Source organism: Panicum virgatum, chromosome 5K, assembly GCF_016808335.1.
Source record: "Panicum virgatum strain AP13 chromosome 5K, P.virgatum_v5, whole genome shotgun sequence".
NCBI classification, from domain to species: Eukaryota; Viridiplantae; Streptophyta; class Magnoliopsida; order Poales; family Poaceae; genus Panicum; species Panicum virgatum.
Genome location: NC_053140.1, coordinates 11,774,561 through 11,791,452, shown reverse-complemented (window position 1 = coordinate 11,791,452; position 16,892 = coordinate 11,774,561). Strand labels below are relative to the sequence as shown.

At 41.3% G+C, this 16,892-nt stretch overlaps 3 protein-coding genes and 1 long non-coding RNA gene across 4 annotated transcripts; 2 read left to right on the top strand and 2 right to left on the bottom strand.

Moving 5' to 3' along the window:
• Positions 1-607: 607 nt before the first annotated feature.
• On the bottom strand, positions 608-1,844 carry LOC120709693 (protein CUP-SHAPED COTYLEDON 1-like). The gene is made up of 3 exons (XM_039995362.1): positions 1,646-1,844; positions 1,217-1,545; positions 608-1,117 (listed from the first exon to the last, which is right to left on the bottom strand). The coding sequence occupies exons 1-3, from the start codon at positions 1,842-1,844 to the stop codon at positions 608-610; spliced, it is 1,038 nt and encodes a 345-aa protein (XP_039851296.1).
• A 3,390-nt stretch (positions 1,845-5,234) lies between these two features.
• LOC120710517 lies at positions 5,235-6,110 on the top strand. Its single transcript, XR_005689916.1, has 3 exons — positions 5,235-5,652; positions 5,738-5,812; positions 6,020-6,110. It is a non-coding gene; the product is annotated as an uncharacterized LOC120710517 (long non-coding RNA).
• Positions 6,111-10,924: 4,814 nt separating this feature from the next.
• On the top strand, positions 10,925-11,918 carry LOC120709692 (RNA-binding protein Nova-2-like). The gene is made up of 2 exons (XM_039995361.1): positions 10,925-11,264; positions 11,341-11,918. Exons 1-2 carry the CDS (start codon positions 10,925-10,927, stop codon positions 11,916-11,918), a joined length of 918 nt encoding a protein of 305 aa, XP_039851295.1.
• A 615-nt stretch (positions 11,919-12,533) lies between these two features.
• Positions 12,534-16,653, bottom strand: LOC120706351 (50S ribosomal protein L3-2, mitochondrial-like). Its single transcript, XM_039990970.1, has 5 exons — positions 16,198-16,653; positions 15,249-15,458; positions 14,120-14,224; positions 13,133-13,246; positions 12,534-13,031 (listed from the first exon to the last, which is right to left on the bottom strand). Exons 1-5 carry the CDS (start codon positions 16,561-16,563, stop codon positions 12,861-12,863), a joined length of 966 nt encoding a protein of 321 aa, XP_039846904.1. The 5' UTR covers positions 16,564-16,653; the 3' UTR covers positions 12,534-12,860.
• Between the last annotated feature and the right edge of the window lie 239 nt (positions 16,654-16,892).

Below are 16,892 nucleotides of genomic sequence, written 5' to 3'. Positions count from 1 at the left end.
ATGCACTTTTATAAAAAATAAATCAGGGTTTTGGGATTCGGTCCACCAAAATTCACCCATCTCAAAGGGTCTGAAACGAATTTAGTGCTTCAAAATTTGAATATTCCCAGGAATCTATTCGAAAACCGACCGAAATTCGCCCAATTCGGTTGGGACCGATTTTTTTCCCGAAATTGATCCCAAAACCTTGAAATAATACAGTTATGTAGTTTTTATAGACTGCCAAGTCACCATATCCTAAAGAATTCATAGAATTTGAATTAAATAGCCTCCAATTCCAAGTATATTACACAATCAAGTTCATGCTTATTCACATATTGTAATATGTCGTAGACTTCAATATGCTCGTTACCTTACATGAAGCAAAATATAGCTTAGCTAGTTTCTGAAATATACAAACACATACTTGCATGCATACCCATAAATTAGTAAGAACAAATACATAGATACACACATTCAGTAATAAGGTGCACATACTAGTACAAGCATACACACAAATAACTTAGCTAGTAACAAAAACACACACACATATTATTTGGCAAAATGCAATACAATTATAGATACTACATTTATGCAACCCATTGTCTTCACTTCCTTCTTCACTCTTTCAATATTCCCAGATGCTATCCATGTCTATGGTGGCCAGATACTCTGGGACTGCAGACACCATGGATGATAATTCAATAGGATTGGTGTGATCAGGATTATTCTCATTCTCGTTTTGTGATACCATCAACAAAGGCCCATTGTTCGGTGCAGCCATGAAGCTGTCAACGCTTGCTACTCCCATGCCCATCTGGTGGTAGGACATTGGTGGCACAATGGCCATCGGGTTCCTAAATAGGGTGTTGTTCATCTGAAGATCCATGGTGCCCATGTCTGGCATCGGCGGCATCATAGGTGACACCAACGAGGAGCTTGCGCTAGCAGTTGAGTAGTAGGATACCTGTGGATTCATTGTGAAGTCCGATAGCATAGGAAATTGTAGCGGCATAGCCACAGGGGTACTTCTTTCATTAGTCCCATGGCTAGTTGTGTCCAGGTTGTACTGTGGCAGTGTAGTTGTCCTTTTACTTCCAGTGGCCTTGTACAACACACGACAAACCACCCAATCATCCTGCATAAATTTGATACATGAAAACCCACAACCAAATTAGGTTAGGATAAGTAAAACAAGTAGTATGGATGTGTGTATATGCTAGTGCTATACTACAACCTTAGAGTTAGAAGATTTCATGGTGGTTGAGGAGGTTGAGCTGGATGTCCGGCAGGAGAGCCTGTTACTACCTTCGAGTCTGAATTCATGCATGACCCAGTCAGTCTTCTCACCCCCAGGTGCCCTACCCTTGTAGAATACAAGTGTCTTCTTCATGCCAATGAGTTGTGGCAGTGCTAGCCCTACTACATCCCTATAGATTTCCTTATCCTTGCCGGTGGCCTTCCAGTAGCCTTCCCCTGTGGCCCGGTTTGCCCTCGTCCCAGATGGGTACTTACGGTCCTTCTTGTAGAAGAAGTACCATTCTTTATCCCCCAATTTTGCCTTGTCTACATAGTGGAATTAAACTCAATACTCATAAGCATGAGACCATGTACCATATAAACAAGATGTTTATGTATAGGATGCATAGGTGCAAAGAGTGCATACCAGACAGTTCCCATGGCTCAGTTTTATTAAAATCGACCTCTCCCATGGCAGTGCAAGTGAAGTTCCTTTGGTGCACCTTGGGCATGAGGTAGAAAGTGATTATCTCCTCATCACTGGGGTAGAAGCGGAACCCTGGAGGTAGCTCGAGGCTACCGCCACCGCTGCTAATCTCCTTTGGTTGCTCCTGGCGGTCTCCCATGGTTCTGGTGTTCCTTCAATGTTTAGAGTTACCCTCATGCTAAGCACACAACTATAATAAACAACAACGAATTGAATGATACTGAAAAGAAAGCACCGAACCATACATTTGTGAAACACTTCTTGATCTAACAATCAGTCTAGATCTCTCAGGCGGAGCTCAAAGGAGGATACTGGCCAAGCTATTGTGATACTAGCAAGATACAACAATGGCTTAAATAGGTAAGAGGCGTGTGTGAGGAAGACACTTGCTACAGAAGGCTCTCACCAACTTCACCCTTTTCAGTTTTGTATGTTTCTTCTAGCCATTGGATGCTTGTTCTTTCCAACTGTGCCATGTTTGTCCTACACATCACAAGGTCACTTTTGTGCAGAAACTGCGGCTGTTGGTGACAGGTACCCCGCATATCGAAGCTCTTTGATGCGTGGCTGTTGTGATCCTCCTCCGGTTTGCCTGCCACAGTTTGTGGTTCCAGTGGACATATGAGTCATCCATGCATTGCCCCTGATCAAGATTTGGATGAATGTAGAGCTGTATTACACAATTGGCAGCCAACCAACTCATCAAGATGTGCACGCATTATCAGGTGTTTCGGCTTCTGCAAGGCCCTCGTGATCGAAAGTAAACAATCTAGCATGGGTTTCACATTGCTCTTAGAGGGGGTATGTGGACATCCATCTAGACAAGGCTAGTGGTGGGTCATTGTGATGTGGTTTGCATTATTGCAGAGTGTCATGTTCTTCATTCGACCAGTTTCTATGTAAAGAGAACATGTGTGTTGCATTGTCCTATGTGGTTGTTTGTGTGTATGAGCTATCTGTTGCTGTGTATGTAGACACTTGATTGATACATATATCTGTTGGGTCATATTTGGCCTATGGTTATTATCGTATTGTAATTGTGATATATCAATATCAAACCAATAAATGTACAACTATGCTATTTGGGGTCACCTTCGCGCTAGCCCTAAAAACCACGAGTAGTTTCCCTATTAGTAATCTAGGGAGAGACAAGCGGCGGCTATTTCTTGATTTGTGCATCCATGCATGAGTTTCTTTCCTTTTATGTTTTTAATTTGTGTAAATGATTTAATAAAGGTGTGCTACAATCCGTGGATTCACATTGCCATGTATACAAATGACCATGTGTTTTCTAGGCCGATTGAAGTCATACGGTAGCTTCACCAAGAAAAGTGACCGCAACTTGCACTTATCCTTGGGTTTCGCCTCATCCAAGAGTCTCCATGTGTGCAATGCATGGATTTTCATACTTATCAATTGCTTATCTTTTAACTAATCCTCTCTCTCTATATATATATATATATACTATGATAGTATGATCTTATCGCGACCCAACCTAAAACCACGACATTGTATCCATCACCTCAAACTAATACCACTATAATTTTGAGGCTACCATTTGCTATGGAATATACCTGAAATAAAGGGGCATGAGATGTAAAGCTAGGCTCGCTAACCACTGATGCTCATCCAAACTCACCAAATCATACCAATGAACACTTGTGTTGTGCACGTGAACTAACATAGTCCAAAAATCTAATGCAATGTGGTATTACACTCGTGTCCAATCCTTTTATAATTCTCCACTACCACATCATATTCTATTAGCACCACCTCCCTCTATGATATATCCTCCCATTGCAATTCTAAGACAAAATTACAAAGATGTGACCCCCTTGCCACTTGCACTGCCCTCCTAGCACATGTGGCAGTAGTATCACAACCAGATCATATCCTGCTACAAATCTATTTACCACTCGATGGATACATCTAGGTCTATCCATCAACATCTAGATGGCAAACCCTACTCTCCAAAGCCTAACTTTGCGACAAACCATTACTGTGGACTATAAGGATACAAAAGTCAATCATCTATTGTGGATATGTCCTAAATTTAAAGTAAGTAACCCCCTAATGATCCTTTATTTTAATTCTAATGACCTAGTTAGGGACTTAGTGGGATTTTGGTCTTGTAATGTTGGTATGACTAGCATAGTATGCTAGACTACAGAGTTTTGTCTCATGTGAATGCATGGTAATGAACTTGGGTGATCATAAACCTCATATGAATATTAAACATACATTTTGAACACATTATTATATTAGAACATAATAAGACACAATACATAAAAGCAAAAGAAGCCACCAAAGCCTAGGACCAAAAAAAGGAATAGGACAAAAAAAGGATAAATTGGACTTGTCCCATGAACTTTAATTTGTTATGATTCATACGGACTCAGGGTTTTAGGATAAATTTGTAAATGTCTTCAAAAACCTTCCAATAGATCAAAGACCATTAATGTTGTGGTTTGGAGCAAAACGTATGCCAAAATAGGAATTGGTAAAGTGCTAAAATGTCACACCCCAAAATTTCAATTTTGGGATGTGAATAAAATTCTGGATATAATTATCCATCTTCGGAATATTTCGAGAATTTTCCAGATTTTTCTGGTAATAATTCTCATTCTTCCTAGGGCTAAATCCATTTAATGTAAAGTTCTAGAATCTTTCACGAGATTCAAGTATTTTATTTGGACTTCTCGTGTCCCAAACTATCTCCATGATTTTTCTTGAAATTTTTAGGATATATTTTTCATGGATTAAAGATTTATCTAGACTTCTCTAGATTTATTGTAAGCCTGAAAAATATATTCTGAGCGATCAAAATTCTTTTATCTTTTATTTTCGGACTATTTTCAACTTGGGTTGCCCATCGAGTTTCCAATTTTCTAATCTTTGACCTTGATCAAATCACGCTCGAAATAGAGTCTTATCTCAATTTCGGCGTTTTCCGACGATATTTCGCTATCATCACTGTTAGTTCCGACGACTAGTACCATCACTCTAAAATACTAGTTCCAACTCAATCCCTCTCGGTTGTCCAGACTTTTACCTTTTCTTTTTACCTTCCTCTTAGTGACTCGAATTCTTTTCCATCAGCCCGAATCAATGTCGGCCCTATCGAGCATTCCTCTCATGCACTCTACGATGACATGGTCCCACTTGTCATCTTCTCTTGTCCCTGTTGTTTTCACCACGACAACCATATATACCACACAATGCTTGGTTTTCCTACGCTTGCGAGCTACAACTCGTTAACCAAGTCCGCTGCAGTCAGCAGAATATTAGAGGTTTCGTCCCATAATCAAACTTACTAAGATACTCTAGTCCCGACGTGAAGCCGTTTACTCCATATTTTTTCCATCTCCCCTCCTTGCTTTTCTCATTGAATTCTAGGACCCACTGGTCAGCTCCATCTTGGCACTCCCGTGGACAATCTGGAGTGAAACCAAGCCCAAGCCGTGGACGTCGCGAGCACTCGATCCCCTCCGCCGGCCCTAGCCTCCGCGAACCTGTTCCATCGTGCCTCCTCCTCCTCGCCCTACAGCCCCGTGCGTCCCCTTTTGCATCGCCGGCCCTAGGCTCCATCCCCCTGCGTTGGCAGCTCCCTGCACCACGCGCATCTGCCCAGTTTCGCAGGCCTCCATGCACCTCTGTGCGCCGCCACCCCTCGCCCCTTTCTGCTCACGAAGGAGAGGAGCTCGTCGCCCCCTGTCTCGCGCAGCACACTGTCGCCCAAGCGCAGGGAGCAGCGACGGTTCTGGAGCTGAGTCCCCCGTACGTGCAGCAGGTCGCCCCGACCTCCTCCTGCGTCGTACTCGTGATGCCCAGCACCGCCATCGTGAACACAAACGCCGCCCCTTCTGTTCCAGGACCGAGCAGACCACCGCTGCCCCCTTCCAGTTTCGATTCCCGGCACTACAATCCATCTCCGCCGTGGGTAAGCGGTAAAACGGATTTCTCTCATCATCTTTTTTTATTGCCCCGCTCCTCGCATTCTGTGTCCTAAATCACCGGTAATTTGACCTGCAGCGAGCTTTTGTTCGCCATCAATGGAGGATCCCGAGCTTTTGCAATCTGGTCCTTGAAATCTGCAGCTAATCGCAAGTAGGTTCCTGCAACTTTGTTTCTTCAATAGATTCACCATTTTAGCTCTATTTTTAGTGTTTCTTGCGTTCTCGCGATCGTAGCTTCGAGCTCTATCCTTTATTGTGCTCTTTTAATACTTTTATTCTGTTTAGTGCTCTTTTTTTTCTTAGTTGTGCTTGTTTTGTTTGTTTCTTGTATGTTTGTCCCGATGCTTGTTGTGAGTAGAAAGAAACGCAGTTTGAGAGCTATGAAGATGAAGAATTGCAAGAACAAGAGTTTAAGACTCTGAGCAGTTATTATCTGGATTTGAGGCAAGTATATTTATTGATCATGCTTTATCCTAATAACTTTTATTTATGCTTACATGCATTAAATTTATGGGTACCCATTATCCTATTTGATTATCCATGTCCTTGATTAGCCGGATTCTTTTATAAAATCTTTTGGGTAGTTTGATTAGCTGCTGAACAATGGTTATGAGTGGTTTACAATAATGATACTTGAGACTTCAGACTTTAATGAATATCTTTTGGAATAATATGATGAATTTGTGAACTTGGTTAAAATCAACCATGGAGAACCACCCAGGAAAACAGCGCAACCACAAGGACTACATAGCTCTGGTCTTGGCTGATTAATTAGATGTCTGTAGCTTGTTAGTAGCTGATCGAAAGGCGCATGAGGGGGCCCTGTGATGAGGGGTTCGCTGCCTGCCAAGGGTGCATTATTTGTTTGGTTTTGGTCACGCCTTGGGGGAGGTTCACTCACGCAGCTGCTGAAACATTAGCGGGCTACTACTGGTTAGGGAGTCTTTGTAAAGACCTCATAGCGTCCCTATGCAATCACACCTAAGAAAGTGTAGTATTGTGTCTAGCTAGCACAGCATGGTTGGGTCCAAAGTTCTTTTGAACTTTTACACGACTTGTGAGTGAAGTGTGCAACCTCTGCGGAGTGAAAACGGATATATCAACTATGCTCACGGTCAAGAGCGGCTCGGAACCTCACATGTCTACTTAATGGAAATCATTGATTAATTCAGTTATCAGTTATTAAATGTTCCAAGCTTTTTGTTTATTCAGACATATATACTCTTTTTCATAAATGTGGGATGGATTCATGCATGTATTGTAAATAGCTGCTAATGTTCAACTGTTAATTAAAATGCTTACCGCTTTATTCAGCCAGCCTATATCCTTGCTTTAAGCCTTGCATGTCATTTGTTTTTCAATATACTTACTGAGTACGACATGTGCTCACCCTTGCTATACCAACACTGCTCAGAGAAGAAAGTTGCAATGAAGCTAAAGATGCTGCTGAGTTCTAGGCGTACGCAACCCCCGGTCGATTGCCTGTGAAGTGTGGAGCCTTCGTTTCCAGGAGAAGCTGTACATCTCTGATAGTCGGGTAGTGTTGTAAGTCTCTTTTACGTGATATTGTTGCTCGTTATTCCATTATGACGTCGCTATATATATGAAACTTGATCTTGGCATGCAGATAGTTATGCATTCGGTTTCCTTTTTAAAACTGGGTGTGACATAAAAATTATTTAAATGAACATTCTGGTGATAAAACTTGATATTCTATTGAGGATACAAGATATTCCAGTGTTTATGTGAATGATTCATAATGTCTTTGTACAAAAGGACTTTCGGGTGGGGTTTTTAGCCCATAAGAAGTACCAATGAATGCGCCGGGCACTAGCACCATAATACTTTCCATGGAGTTTGATAAATGTTTCATCTAATATAATTTGTTCTATTAACCTCTTTTAAATTTTAACATATAATGTTCTAACATGATAATTTGTTTTAAAAATAAACTAATAAGCTTGTCATAAATGTCATGATAGCGGAGGTTGAAGTTGAAGGAAACTAACTACTGGCACCAAATATAAGCAGCTTGAGCAGATGCAGAGCACCTCATCTTACGACTGAAATGTTCCAATTTTATATATCTACTTGAGACTTCACTTACACAACTTATTAAACAAAAGAAGTTCCATTCAGATCAATCAAAATAATCAGCTAAAAACTCTTGTTGAGTTAGGGCCCTGGTTTACTTGCCAGGTAATGTACATGGAACAACATTGATCAGGCTGGCCAGTAACCGGATGAAGCATGTGGCCCTACACTATGATTATTGTGAAATATAGATAAAAAATATACCACATATATTTCAGTGTATATAAAGATTAAAATTGTGAAAACATCAAAGTATGACATGAGAATGAGTTGTATAAGATACTATATATAGTCGTGGCCATGTGTAGGGCATAACTATTCTTAACACTACAACTTTGATATGGAGCTACACTACATCTAAGGTTTTTTGCAAAAAAATAAATCAAAACTTCTAGATTTTAAAATTAGAGAACTTATAAAAAAAATTTAGAGTATTAAACGATCTTAAACGAAAAAGTTACCAACTATAAAGTTTTAGGTCCTGTCAACCTCTACAATTTTGTATAGAATTTGACTTCATACGAGATCATACGAAAAAGTTATAAACTTTGTTAAGTGGGACTATTTGTAGTAACCCGTCCCTAAAAATTATTTCTAAGTGGGCCACCATTTCTAGAGATGGGTGGTGGCGTCATCCCCTAAAAATGGTGGCAAATTCTAGGGGTGGGTGACGGCATCAAACGTCTCTAAAAATGTATTTTCGGAGGTGGGTTACCATCTGGGCCGTCTCTAAAAAGGGATGTTCTTACATATCACTTTTTTAGTAGTGTCACCAGTCTTTGATATGATACACTAGTTTGACCAACAATATCTGTAAGAATAAATAATTTTCAAACATAAAGAGTTACATCTCTGCATTGATAGTCTTTATCAAAATTTTGCTAATGAATGTTAAAGTTGAAAATATTTGACCTTGAAAAAATTAGAAATGTTTATATCTATGGTCATCGGGGGTAGGCAATAGCGACCAGCTATGTTGAAGACAATATAGACACAATTTTATCTTTAAATAAAACCCTATCATCTTTCTTTTTGTTAATTTCTTGCTACATCACCCAAGTTGTAGTGAGAATGAAAATCTCATAGGGAGTGGTTTTAGTTGAAGTCCTTTAATCTCAAGCATCCCCTATCCCTTGCATTGTAAATCCGTTCCGAAACAAGATGCACATGCTGTTAGAGTGGCTATTATTGGAGACGTGGGTTGTTAAACCATGTCGGCAATATTATCGCAGACACTTGTTTTTAAACCGTGTCTTGGATGATTTGTAATAGGAGACGTGTTTTGTTTTCAAGAAGCTTCGGAGAAAATAATATATTGGAGACGCATCTGTTCAGGTGCGTCAGCGATCTAGTTTTGGAGACACGTTACAAAATCAGCATCTCAAATAGGGCATCTTCTTTGATGTTTCTTATGCATGTTGCTCGTAGAGACTGAGGGCGATAAGTGGAAGTGTTTTTGGTTTGCCAGGGTCTGCTCTGTTCGTATATATATGGTAATTGCTTGGGATGATGTCGTCAAATCATTTTCTGTCCGGTTATAATGGCCTCCAAAGACTGATGTACTCCGTCTAGTCTCATTAAGACTGTTCGTTTAGAAAATTTCAGACATACTACTACTAGTGAAAAATAATATTTTACTCCTATTTAACTAAAGTAAGTATGATTGAAGTCCGTGTTGTTTATTTGATTCCCTAGATCCTCAATAAACGCAAATGTGCATTGAAACCAGAAAGTAATATCTACTTAAGCATTTAATTGGAACCTTATAAAAAACAATGAAGGAAAATCCATCATTTAACCTTTTTGCATATAATATGATGTTTGTTATCACCTTGAAAATCTAATAAAACTTAATATGCATAGAAAAAAAATAAAAAATAAGGTAAAATTTATTGAAGGTAAATTGGAGTAATTGACCTAGTTGTTGGAGTAAAAGTAAAAAAATAGTTTATTAGGTTATTCAGACTTTAGTCATACTTATTAAGTATCCCTATCGTTACAAATTATAGTTTTTTTTACCTTTTTATACATCATATTTTCTACTTATTAAGTATCCAGATATAACATATATTTACGTGCATAAAAATGTCATCTCTCTATAATCTATAAAAATCAAAACGAGCTATAGTTTCGGAGTATATCTATATCTCTACTCACTCGATATTGTAAAGGAAGTCGTTTTGAGTTTGTCTTAAGCCAAACATTTTAAACTTTGACTATAAATAAATTTTTTAGATTGAGTTAAAAAATATGAAAGCAATGTAAGTAGATTCATCTTGAAATGTAGTTTTGTAAATATATATATATTAACTATATTTTATAGCGGGAATACCTATTATTAAGTAAAAGCATATATTAACAATCTTTTATAGCAAAAAAATTATGGCAAAGTTGTTTTTGGAGACCGTGCCAATATCGAAATGACTTTCTTTACAATATGAAGGGAGTACCTATTTCTAAAGGAATAAGTTCTCTATCTAAATTTTTGATTTGGTTCATCTCGTATTATTGAAATGTGAGTTTTAGTCTATCCCATATACGAGTTGGACCAACCCTCTTCGTTCACCACTTGATCATGTAGATCTCTATAAATTAACACATGAATACCAATAAGTATCTGATACTTATACAAACTTTGTTCGTAGCAACATATGGATATAATTGTCTAGTAAAACATAAAAAAAATAATTCAGACTTGCCCGGGCGGGATTTACTGACAGTAAAACTACTGTACGTGTATGAATCCATCCCAGGGTGTCTGAAGTCAGTTCGTACAGCTCCTGCATCCCGATCATACAAATTCGGTTCGGAAACAAACTAAGGTACTGTCAGTGTCCATGGGTTTATAGCTTTATATACTCGGCTCCATTCTAAATTGTAGATCATTTTAATAAATCTATATATATATATATATATTTTTTTTCTTTGTATATGCATCTAGATAAATACTATATCTAGATGTGCATCTAGATTTCCTAAAACAACTTACAATTTGCAACAGATGGAGCAATAAATATGTTAATTAAATGAACCTAAGATCAGCTTGCCCGAATCAAACCTAGTACTACCACCGTCTCTTTTGTGCAGGGAGGAAGAGGAGGGATCTGACAATGGTGCTAAAGTTCCGTACGGCGGCGGACATCGCCGCAGCCTAGCTCGTACGCGGTTTATGCGTTCTTCGGGGAACGGTGGTTGCCTACCCAGCCGCTGCACCCGCCGTGGCGGCCCTCGCGTTCGTGACCGGCTACAGCGCGCTCTCCCGCTCTCCGTCTACGCGCTCGAGTTCCTGCGGCCGCCACGACGCCTTCACAATAAGCCTTCACCAGAAGCCGTGGCCGCCCCGGTCGCGCTCCTCGCAGCCGTCCTCGCGGTGCCCTGCGCGGCCGCCCGCGCCGGCGGCCGGGGCGCCGTCGAGGTCGCCGCGTCCGCCGTCGACGCCGCGGCCACCGCGGCGCTAGCCTGGTGCCTCACCAACGGCGGCTTCACGGCGGTGGCGTTCGGCAGATGCAGTTCGCCAACTTCCTGGACGCGGTGACGAGGACGCCCGAGATAGGGTACCCCTGATCGTCGTCGGCGACCTACTAGCCGCGAGACGCCAGGCCGCTCGCTTCGTGGCCGCCGTGTCGACCGCTTGCGCGGCTGCCGGCGGCGCCGCGGTGGGCGCCCTGTCGTCCGGCGGCGGTCTCTCGTCGGGGCTCCCGGCCGCCGCTGTTCTCTTCGCGCTACCCACGTGCCTCCTGTACGTCCCGGAGTATCAGATGGATCCCTACCCCACCGTTGTGGGCGGCCTGCTCAAGCGCCATCCCATAGCGGCGTGGTTCGCGCTGCTGGCGCCGACGGGGCTCGTGCTGGGCCGCCTCGTGGCGGCGATCGCCACGGGCACCGCGCGACGAGCTGGTGGTGGTGGTGGCACGCTCGTCGCAGTCGCCGCGGCCGCTGGCACCATGTGGGCGGTGGACGCCGTCGCCGCGGTGTTGCTCGGCCGCCACGTCGCGAGGGAGATTGCAAAGCCTTCGATTTTTAAAGCTAGCTCCAAGGAGATTGCCTCGGCGTTCCTCATGATCGGCTTACGCTACTTCCTGTACCGGCACGTTTTCCACACCATCGGCTGCGGTGGTCGTCTCGCATGGTTCACCTCACCGGAGCACACAGCGCCCGTGTAGCTTCAGCCTTTTTTATTTTTATTTTTTACTTTTATTTTTTACCATGTCGATACTGAGCTATCACGCTGCAGATAATATTGTTCTTTTTTCTTTGTAATCTAAGCATATATGGCATCTTTTCATTATCACGATATATTTTCTTAAAATTTGTCAAACTCCCAACAATATTATATTAAATTGCAGCCTGCTCCCGGCCCACTGCATCATGAACTGGGTAGATCAAAGACTGTTTACGTGGTGACGCATTTTAAGTGCAATAGTAGCTTGCTGTAGGAAAAAAAAAGATGAAGAAGAAGATGCAGCAATGCACAACAATAGCACCAAACATACTTTTAAAGAAAAAACATAAATATAATAGTTAACAGACTAACACAGAGCTAGATGTTGTTATGGTTCTTCAATTGGACATGCATAATGTTATGTGTGCAAAAAGCTGATACTGCAAAACAAAAGTACAGATTTTTAAGAAAAACAATATCAGAAATTTAAAAGCAAAAAGACTAATACTCGGAATAAAATAGTTAGCTCCCTCTTTTGAATTTTAACATATAATGTTCTAACTTAAACCAAAAGCAGAGGTTGAAGTCGAAGGAAACTAACAGCTGGCACTAAATATAAGCAGCAGATGCAGAGCACCTCGTCTTCTTAGGACTAAAATGTTCCAATTTTATATATCTACCTGAGACTTCGCTTACACAACTTATTAAACAAAAGAAGTTGCATTCAGATCAATCAAAACATTCAGCTAAAACCCTAATTGTGTTAGGGCCCTGGTTTACTTGCCAGGTAATGTACATGGAACAACATTAATCAGGCTGGCCAGTAACTGGATGAAGCTTGTCATTCAGAAACTGCTCACATATCCATACAAAATTTAACAATCTTGTGGAATAGACGAGCTCACAGAACACAAAAGGAATCCTCCAAGTTTGTCCACTGTTTTTAATCCGCTGCTATGAACGGGTCAACGTCGCCAAGATCAGCAATCAGGGGCTCCAAGACTTCTGGCTCACCTTCTTGCGTGAAATATGTAGGGAACGGTAGCAAAGCCGTGTCAGGTTTCTTGAATATAGAATCCTTAACGAAAACAAAGCTACCTTGAGGGCCAGGAACCTGTAAAAAGGATAACAAGAGATAAATAGAATGGCACAACACATATCAGAGCTTCTATGCTTGAGCAAAATATGTTGTAACGTCAGAAATGATCGAGTCACCTGGCCCTTCAGATATAGTAAGTTCCTGGCTGGGTCTATTTGGTAAACCCATACATTTTTTACTGTGCGTTGCACACCACCCATGCGTCCAGGCATCTTCCTATTTTTGAAAACCTGAAAGTTTCCAATGCTATGTTACTATATAAGGTAGCTGTTGCAGTACTGCTATCAGCATATATTAGCAAAGTACATTCCTATCACAAGCTTGAGTCTCCAAAATGCCCGTTAAAATTTAAACCAGGTGTCTACCTGCATGACAGATATTACAATGTGGTTTCAACTGAGAAAAAGACTTAAGACGGTCTCATTTCCACCCAAGGAAACTAATTATTAGTGTTATGCACAATCCAAGGAAAACACCAAGCAAGTAGGTTTAAAATGAACCATGCATAGGGCTAAATTAATAAAGCAGTTGTTGCCTTGCCATTCCACCATGCCGTCATATAACCAGTTACCACTTCTTTACCGAAGAAAATTGTTTCTAAGTTCTAAAATATAGACCTAGCCAATTTCAAGTACCGTTAGCCAAGAAACCAAAATGCACTTTGGCATCATATATTTTACAAAATGAGAACACATTAGTTCAAGGGCTTTGTAGATGTAAACGAAGCATCTCCATTCTCCAAAGAAGGCCCAGATCTGAATAAACAGCAACTTCAGTTTTAATTTAACACTTCTAAATGCACTGCCCTCCGATCATATCATTTAATAGACTCATTGTTCATAGTACATCTCAAATTAAAAAAAACATGAGAATATATCAATAATACTTAAGGTCTTATCAGCCTACCTGTTAAGGAACACAAAACCATCTGTGAGCAATACTTAAAATCCATTATCCATATTTCATAGCGCTAAGATGATGTGTGATTTATAACAAAACTTCTCTGCTGCCTATCCTAATGGAAAGTACAGTGCCACTATTCTGAGAGAAGAAGTATAACATGATTTCTGTATATAGATGCGATATACTGTTATATAACATACCCTTCCAGGAGCATCTCTTTGACCAGTAGAACCACCACTGCGATGTGACAAAGATGCACCATGTGATGCAGGCATCCCTTTAAAACCATGTCTTTTCATTCCACCCTACAATAATGACAGAAGGTCAAATTGTTGAACATTGATAATGTAGACACTACTACTTTGTTCTAGAAAGATTGCCATTTTAAAAACAGGCAACAGTGTGAGTTGTATTACTTCTGTAATTGCAATGTCTAAATGTGGAATTGACCAGTTTTGCGAGTTCTGTAACATTAACACATTTCCTCAAGAAGATTAATCTAGGATCTTGAAAATAGGAGAGAATGAACTTGCACTATCATGCAAAGTTGTTCTCAAGAGCTATTGTGAGGATCAGCCATTTACCATGTACTGGTCCTCCTAGTTTCTCAAATTTCAATGCCCTTTTTCCATTGTGGATATCGGTAGCTAACAAAATGGCACAGAAAATAGGGCCACTGGTACTGTCTCCCCTCACAGGGCCAGCCAAATTCTGCTCTTTTATGTGCTAAGAGTTTACAGAAAAGGCACTCAGGAAAAAGAAAGGTACTGAACTCACAATAACACTAAGGATAAATCTAGTTACTAAGATGCACACTACTTTGGACATTATGGCCTTTTACTCTCAAAGAAAATCAGAATATAATATTTGAAAGAAGGTGGACATTTTTAATAATCATATTTGGTCTCTCATATAACATTACTGAGATTTGTAGTTGCCGCTGATCATATTTTAATGCTATAGCACTCTGTTTGCATAGTCTACCAATTGTAAGAAACACATACAGTGTTTGTTTTTATTATCAGAAAGAAGTCACACATTAATTCCAAGATAACATTTTTAATCAAATATATATTTGAAATGGAACAACTTATGTTAAAGGCATAAATCAGAAACTAAGTTAGTATTACAAGTATCTAGTACATGTTTCCAACTTACCTCTATTTTCCTTTCAACTAATCAAATAGTGAGTTGTTACTGAAAGAAAGTAAGAAACAATGAAACACACGCTAAAACCCTGTTGAATGTTTAGCTGCTTTCCAGCAATGTAGATACTTTATAAAGAAGTGAAGTCATAGGAAATGGATATGGATAGGAAAGAATACGTACTGCAAAACCTTTGCCCTTCGTGATTCCGGTGACATCAACAAATTGTCCAGGCACAAAATGACGAACTGTGATGGTTGTCCCAACAGGAAGAAGTGCATCCTCGGTAACAGGAAATTCCCTTAACTTTCTCTTCAGAGGCACTCCCTGTGCTCTAAAGTGGCCAACTTCGGGCTTTGTTAGGTGTTTTTCCTTCTTCTGTCCTGCCCCAAGCTAACAAACACAAAAAGAAATTTGGAAGTTAGTAATTTTTTTTGCCAAGTAAATGGAGAATACAATTAAACAAATAATAGAAGTTGACCACTCGGCATTGCATTAGATCAATCAAATTAGAAAATTATATAAGGCAGAATAGTTCTCACTAGTTTCTTATTCATGGTGCAAGTGCATGATATGCATTATGGATTATGGTTACTAAAACCTTCTACTCCCCAGTTACATTGTTACAATTAACATGGTCAAGGACAAAGTTGATAGGATACTTGCACACACCAATATTATGTTCCCGAAGAGAGTAAAATGGTGCAAGAACAAAAGAAATTTGGCACCAAAAAACTTGATTGTTATACTAATTTATCTTCCCTTAATTTTCTTTCACTTCTTTCTGTAGGAACTGCGGGAAGAGCCATGGCCAGAACACAGCTACGTTGGTTGAGAAATAAACCAAATTAATTACCGCTTAACAACAGGAAATATTGGGACCTAGTGAGTCAACAACCAGATGTTACTGATCCCCAACAATACTTTACAACAGTTCACTCCAAAGTTAAGTCATTATCATCTGGGTTTAAACGATCTGATCACTTTCGATTCTAGCGAGTTAGTTAAACCAAGAGTCCCCCGATACTTCATTCCCCCCCCCCCCCCCCCCCATGGAACGCCGTAGCATTTCGCGATCCCCACCTATCATCGACCACGTTTCGCAGAGAGAATCAGGGAAATTGCGCAGCACCTGTAGGGCGAAGAATCCCTCCTTCTCGGCAGTCTTGACCTGGGTGACGATGTTGTCGTCGACCCAGAGGACGGTGATGGGCACCTTTGCGCCCCACTTGTCCCACATCGCCGACATCCCGCACTTCACGCCGATCACGCCGGTTCGCCGCGAGGTGGGTCCCATGACACCGGCCTGAGCATCAATGATCCGGCCACCGCCCCCGCCCCCGCCCCCGCCCCCAGCGTCGTCGTCGTCGGAGTGGGAGACGATGGGCTCCGCGGAGAAGAGACGGGAAGGGGGCAGGAGGGGGAGGCGCGGGCCACCGCCCGCGGAGAGAGAGAGGCCGCGGAGGCGCGCGAGCAGGCCCCTCGACGCGGCCGCCATGGTTGCGCCTGGAGACGGCGGCGCTGGGCAGCGAGATGGGTGGAGCGGGGTTTACGCGGCGGCGCGGCGAGATGGGTGGGTGCTGCGGCGGTGGGCAGTAGCCAGTAGGGTTTAGTGAGCCTCAAGCCCGTCAGGTAAATGGCCCAATGGGGCGAAGCGAGCACGCGCGCGGGCTCGTTTACAAGTGGGCCTGAACTACGTTGGGGATTCCGATTTTTCCGTTTCTTTTTTCTCTTCCGATTTTCCGATTTCGATAACCAAAATGGTACCATATTTAAACACTTTACTTAAGCAAAAAAAAAAGAATTTGAACTTTAGGGGCAAGTCAC

What these genes read in the sequence shown, in the direction of transcription:
- LOC120709693 (XM_039995362.1), bottom strand. Translation starts at nt 1,844, where the DNA reads ATGGGAGACCGCCAGGAGCAACCAAAGGAGATTAGCAGCGGTGGCGGT. An exon ending in TGAGCCATGGGAACTGTCTG is followed by an intron (nt 1,546 to 1,645) that starts GTATGCACTCTT and finishes TCCACTATGTAG; the next exon opens with ACAAGGCAAAATTGGGGGAT. An exon ending in TGAAATCTTCTAACTCTAAG is followed by an intron (nt 1,118 to 1,216) that starts GTTGTAGTATAG and finishes AAATTTATGCAG; the next exon opens with GATGATTGGGTGGTTTGTCG.
- LOC120709692 (XM_039995361.1), top strand. Translation starts at nt 10,925, where the DNA reads ATGCGTTCTTCGGGGAACGGTGGTTGCCTACCCAGCCGCTGCACCCGC. An exon ending in GGTGGCGTTCGGCAGATGCA is followed by an intron (nt 11,265 to 11,340) that starts GTTCGCCAACTT and finishes GCGACCTACTAG; the next exon opens with CCGCGAGACGCCAGGCCGCT.
- LOC120706351 (XM_039990970.1), bottom strand. Translation starts at nt 16,563, where the DNA reads ATGGCGGCCGCGTCGAGGGGCCTGCTCGCGCGCCTCCGCGGCCTCTCT. An exon ending in AGGGATTCTTCGCCCTACAG is followed by an intron (nt 15,459 to 16,197) that starts GTGCTGCGCAAT and finishes TGTGTTTGTTAG; the next exon opens with CTTGGGGCAGGACAGAAGAA. An exon ending in TACTATATCTGAAGGGCCAG is followed by an intron (nt 13,032 to 13,132) that starts GTGACTCGATCA and finishes TCCTTTTTACAG; the next exon opens with GTTCCTGGCCCTCAAGGTAG.